The 5,769-nt window shown below is 56.6% G+C and overlaps 1 protein-coding gene across 1 annotated transcript; it reads right to left on the reverse strand.

Moving 5' to 3' along the window:
• Positions 1-629: 629 nt before the first annotated feature.
• LOC119297894 (benzoate--CoA ligase, peroxisomal-like) lies at positions 630-2,657 on the reverse strand. Its single transcript, XM_037575502.1, has one exon. It carries the CDS (start codon positions 2,561-2,563, stop codon positions 866-868), a length of 1,698 nt encoding a protein of 565 aa, XP_037431399.1. The 5' UTR covers positions 2,564-2,657; the 3' UTR covers positions 630-865.
• Between the last annotated feature and the right edge of the window lie 3,112 nt (positions 2,658-5,769).

Below are 5,769 nucleotides of genomic sequence, written 5' to 3' on the forward strand. Positions count from 1 at the left end.
AGTGCCCTTCTTCTTTGTGTTGCTTGCTAGCGCTCTCGCCGTTTACTCCCGAGACCTTGACGCGTTTGAATCCTCTTCTACCCTCCCGGGACCTTGACGCTTTGACGTGTCGTCCTCCTCTCCCTTCTCAACCCCATCACCCCCCTCCCCCTCCTTTCTCAACCCATTGCCCTCCTCCTAGATCTATCACTGACGTGGCGAGCGGACACAATGTCAAGTCTGAGCATTGCCATGTCATGACCAAGCATCCGCCAAATCCGACAGGGAGGCCAAGTTTTCTTTATCTCTCATGGTAAGGATGGTGGCATCCCCTCCCTCCCCTATCCTTACCCAAAGGTATCACCGCATCAGAGGTTCACTTCCTTGGTCTAGCCTTCGTGAATTTTAATTAGCATCAAATATTATTTTGTTTCTTGCAAAAAAAATCAAATATAATTTTGTACTCCCTTCGTAAAGAAATATAAGAGCGTTTAAATCATGATCTAAATGTTCTTATATTTCTTTACAGAGGGAGTAATTAGCAACAAATATTGTTCTTAAGAAGATAGAGGACTGGTTAGCTCCATGATTGTTTTGTTTTCGCCCTCAATTCTCAAGGAGAAACGTGTACAATGGACTTGATTAGATCTAGGTAGAGCAGAGCTACGGTGAAAATTGCCACACCATCCAACAGTTAAACACACAGTGCATTTTCAAGCATTTTTTGTTTATCTACCCACTCAGAATAACCAACATATTTTGCTCAAAATAAATAAATAACCAGCATATCTGCTAAAAAAAGAACCAACATACTGTATTATCTTCACTCTACTTATTCAGGGGAGGCCGAGCGCTGTTACTTCAGGCCACGTCAGCAGCCAAGAAGTCAAAGCCTAGACAATGCGGTCAACGTGGCGGGCCGGGTGGGGTCGGGCTTCTTCTTGTCGGAATCTCTGGGCCTGAGCCCGCGCGCCCTCTCGCGCAGCGCGAGCTTTTGCACCTTGCCCGTGGCGTTCTTGGGCAGCTCGTCGACGAACACCACCTTCCTCGGCACCATGAAGTGCGCCATCTTGCTCCGGCAGAAGGCCACCAGCTCCTCCTCGCTCACCTCGCCGGCGCCGGAGTCGAACTCCTTCTTCAGCGCGACGAAGGCGCACGGCGTCTCGCCCCAGTGCGGGTGCGGCATGGCGACCACCGCCGCCTCCTGCACCGCCGGGTGGCCGTACAGCGCCGTCTCCACCTCCACGCTGCTGATGTTCTCGCCGCCGGAGATAATCACGTCCTTGGACCGGTCCTTGATCTCCACGTACCCGTCCGGGTGCACCACGCCCACGTCGCCCGTCAGGAACCACCCGCCGCGGAACGCCGCGTCCGTGGCCTCCGGGTTCTTGTAGTACCCCTTCATCACGCTGCTCCCTCGCAGCACGATCTCTCCGAGGGTGGCGCCGTCGCGGGGCACGCTCGCCATGGTCTTGAGGTTCTTGATGTCGGCCCCGGCGAGGGAGATCGCACTCACGCCCTGCCGTGCCTTGAGCGCAGCGCGCTCCGGCGCCGGCAGCGCGTCCCACCGCTCCCGCCACTCGCAGACCATGGCCGGGCCGGTCGCCTCAGTCATGCCGTAGGCGTGCGTAACATGGAACCCGAGGCGCTCGACGCGCTCCAGTAGCGCTGCCGGCGGTGGCGCGCCGCCTGTGAGCACCTCGACGGCGCGGGGCAGTGGGTTGCGGTTGGCGTCGAGGAGGACGTTGAAGAGCACGGGCGCGACGCACATGTGGGTGACGCCGTGGTCGGCGATGGCGGAGTACATGGCGTCGGCCGTGGGCGCCCGGACGCAGACGTTGGCGCCGCCGCGCGCCGCAATGCCCCACGTGAAGGTCCAGCCGTTGCAGTGGAACATGGGGAGCGACCAGAGGTAGACCGGCTCGTGGCCGACGCCCCACTGGAGCAGCAGCCCGACCGTGCTGAGGTAGGCGCCCCGGTGGCTGTACACGACGCCCCTGGGAGCCGACGTGGTGCCGGAGGTGTAGTTGAGCGCGACGGCGTCCCACTCGTCCACCACCTCGCGCGGCGGGTGCCTGTCCGGGTCGCCGCGCGCCACCAAACCCTCGTATTCCAGCTCGCCCACGCGCGCGCCCGTCGGCGCGTCGATGTCGTCGATGACGACCAGCAGCGGCAGGGACGACGAGGCGACGCTCTTGAGCGCGTCGGTGGCGACACGGATGTACTGGTAGTCAACGAACAGGAGCTTGGGGGTGACGTGGCGGAGGATGGCGGCGACGCCGGCGCCATCGAGGCGGGTGTTGATGGCGTTGATGACGCCCCCGGCCATGGGCACCGCGAAGTGCATCTCGTAGAGCGCGGGGGTGTTGGGCGCGAGCACGGAGATGACGTCGTTCCGGGCGACGCCGAGCGCCTGCAGCGCGGCGGACAGGCGGAGGCAGCGGTCGTGCGTCTGGCGCCAGGTGAAGGCGGTGCCGCCGCAGACGACGGAGGTGCGGTCGGCGTAGACGGCCGCTGCCCGTGGCAGGAAGGTGACCGGGCTCAGCGGCACGTGGTTGGCGTCGCGCTTCGGCAAGCTGTCCATGGCCGGTGGATAGATGGATACCAGTTTTCAGTACTGATAGATTCCTCACGTGTTGGAGGATCGACGGGTGATCTGATCTGATCCGATCTGGTCTGCGCTTGAGCAGACAACGAGAGATGGAAGCAGTAGCGAGGAGGAAGAATGGTGGGTGTGTTTGTGTGGAGCGGAGGGGCGGGTTGCTGCTTATTTATAGTGTGCGCGCGGGAGAAATGGACGCCTCACTCTCTTCATATTCCTGGTAGCTACCACGCGGGTCTTAACGAAATTCAAAGCTTAAACCGTGACGTGTTTGGAAGTGGAACTGATTGTGTGTGGTAATTTACCTCTCTTGGTTATTACATGAATCTTCTTCTTCTTCTTCCTTTGAAAAACTTTCGACATATTCATTTTCAATCATGACAATACACCAAACAACAAAAATAATAGAAACTAGTACAATCTAGACAACCCGACGACGAATACAAGCACTGAAGCGAGCCAAAAACATGGTAAACAATTAGAAAGTCATCGTGCTAAGACTTTATAAAACCAACACACCAAAACAGCAATCATCGTCAATGAAGAAAAGCGTAGATCGAACAAACCCAACATGAAAACACGCGAATGTAGACGAACAAAGACCGAATCCAACTAGATCCACCATATTTCAATGGGAAAAGAGGGCGAATCCGCAACAAATTTGTGATGAGGAAAAGACAAAAGAGCCGGTACTCACCGTTTGTTTTGTTTATTGAATCGAATATAAAAAGGCGCACACGGTATGATATCACGTTTATGTTGTTTTGAAGTTCCCGTGGCATTCATCGGAAGAAGTTGCCATGGGCATGATAGGTTCCTTTAGTTACGCGAGGAAGAAAACAAAACACAAGTGTATCCTATCCTCGACGGGACGACCGTATGCATTTGTTTCCCGCGCTCATGAATCACGTACGGCCGGCGCGCTCACCTTCCTCCCTTGAGCATCAAAGTACACGACTACCATACATACACACAACAAAGAAAAATACAATGGATATATTCAGACATGCTCATTTCTCAAGTCCAGCCTTGTGCAGGGAAGCAGGCGTACATGCATAAAGTACGTGTGAAGAGGAAGCCCTCACTAAGCATACCCTAAAGAAACTGTGTGAAATGTCGTTAGTTGTTAAGCTGGAATGTTAGAGCAACTTTAATGGGGCGACCCAAACGGACGGCGCATTTGTCCGCTTTTTATTCATTTGGGTCGGCCGTCCGTCCGGCGTCCGCCCAGTTTTGCATTTGGGTCGGCAATGCGCCCAACGCGCCGACCCATTTCATGTCCGCATTCAACTTTTGAATAAAAAAAGGCCCGCGGCCGATCATGCCAGCGGCCATGTCTCATGCCGGCACCATGCCAGCACCGGCATACAATGCCGGCTTCAAAAAATACCACAGTTCCTGCTGGCGCACTCGCTCGCCAGCCGGCCGGCACACATGCCAGCACGCAAAAAATGGTGGGACTTGGAATTCGACCACGCCACCGCGGCTCCCGTGATCATGCCGGCATACAAAAAGATGGCCCTCGACGCCATAGATCAGTCGTCCTGGAACTTGAGCATGTCGGCCTGCATCTTCTCGAACCACGACCTTTTCCCTGGCGACAAGGCGTTGAGATCCACCTTCATGATCTCCACCCCGGTCATCATGCTTGCAAGAGCCACTCCTTTCGCCTTTGTCTTGGCGTTGACGGCCTCGATCTCTAGCATCTTCGCTTGCTTCTCGGCCTCGAGCTCGAACATCTTGGCTTGCTTCTCGGCGTCAAGCTCAAGCCTCCTCCTTTGGATCTCCCTGAAAGCGCTCATTTGCTCTTCTTTGAAACGTCGGCACTCCTCCTCCTTTGAGTCCTTCTTATTCATCATGCCGTCCACGCTTGCGATCAAGGCGTTGGTGGCCGCATCTCGCTTGTCCTCCTTCTTGGAGTTGGTCTTCCCCCGCGGTCGTGCCGGCTCGCCCTCCCCAACATCCTCCACGGCGCCCTCCCCCCCACGTGACTTGAGTGCAGCATATTGTGCCTTGAACTTCTCTTCGTCCTTGATGACACGATATCAACGGGAGAGGTTGAAGCACTTGCCATTATGTTGAACCTTGAATGCCTCCAAAGCTTGAAATGCCTACAAAATGTTTTCATGCAAGCATATGGGCAAGTGATAGCAAATGAAGACGTAAAAAAATGATCCTGATGGCACAAAAGAGGTCGACTTGCTTGCTATCATACCATGTCTTGCACGCCGATGCCGCTCACGGGGCGGGCCTTGACGCTCTCAAGGGTGGCACAAAACTTGTTGCACTCTTGTTGGATTACCCTCCACCGCTTGGAAATGGAGACCCACCCGCGCGTGCTCACAAATTGGTAGGGCGGAAACTTCTTGCGCTCATGAAACTCGTGGTGCACACGAGTCCAAAAGGTTGAATGCTTTTGCTCGGCGCCCATCTTTGGGTCTTGTCCAATGTCTCGCCAACACTCGCATAGAAGCTTGTCCTCGGCAGCTATGTACGCCTTCGTGTGTTTGCTCTTGTGCTTCGGCTTCGGCCCGGCGGCTTGGTTGGCGAGCTCGTCCTCGAACAAAGGCTCCACTTTGATGTCGCACTTGTCCTCTTCCTCTAGCCCATAGTCGTCCGGGAACTCGTGGTCGAGGGGGAAGCCGTCCAGGTCGACGCCGACCTGATCACGCATGAAGGCTGCCTGATAGGGATCATAGCCAGCGGCCGGCGTGAACGCCCCGCGGCCGTCCTGGCTTTGCGTCTCGCCAGGATCGTAGCCAGCGCCCGGCGCACCACCCTCGAAGATGAGGTGTTGCATGTAGTCCTCGTCGGCGGCGGACGGCATTTCCTCGAACAGGTTGCGGGCGTCCGGGAGACCGCCAGCCGGTGTCTGTCGCGCGCGTTTCCTCGCGCCGCCGGACGACGAGCCACCGACCACCGGGGTGGCGTTGAGGTCAATGGGCGCGGGCACGGGTGTGGAAGGCGCGACCACGCTCACGTTGGGTGAGCACTCCCCGGAGAGGCGGGAGGCCTGCGGGTAGACGTGGAAGCCGGGGACCGGGTTGCAAGCTGATGCGCGGGGTGAGTCGGGCACCATCCGAGAAAATGCCGACGAGCCGATCCTGGCCGCGGCGACGGCGGCTTGAACGAGGTGTGCTCGTCCTCAAACAAGCTGAAATGTCATTATTTGTTCTTTTGCCCCCCCC

The sequence above is a fragment of the Triticum dicoccoides genome, chromosome 5A (assembly GCF_002162155.2).
Source record: "Triticum dicoccoides isolate Atlit2015 ecotype Zavitan chromosome 5A, WEW_v2.0, whole genome shotgun sequence".
Lineage (NCBI taxonomy): Eukaryota > Viridiplantae > Streptophyta > Magnoliopsida > Poales > Poaceae > Triticum > Triticum dicoccoides.

Coding starts and splice junctions, on each gene's coding strand:
- LOC119297894 (XM_037575502.1), bottom strand. CDS start 2,563: ATGGACAGCTTGCCGAAGCGCGACGCCAACCACGTGCCGCTGAGCCCG.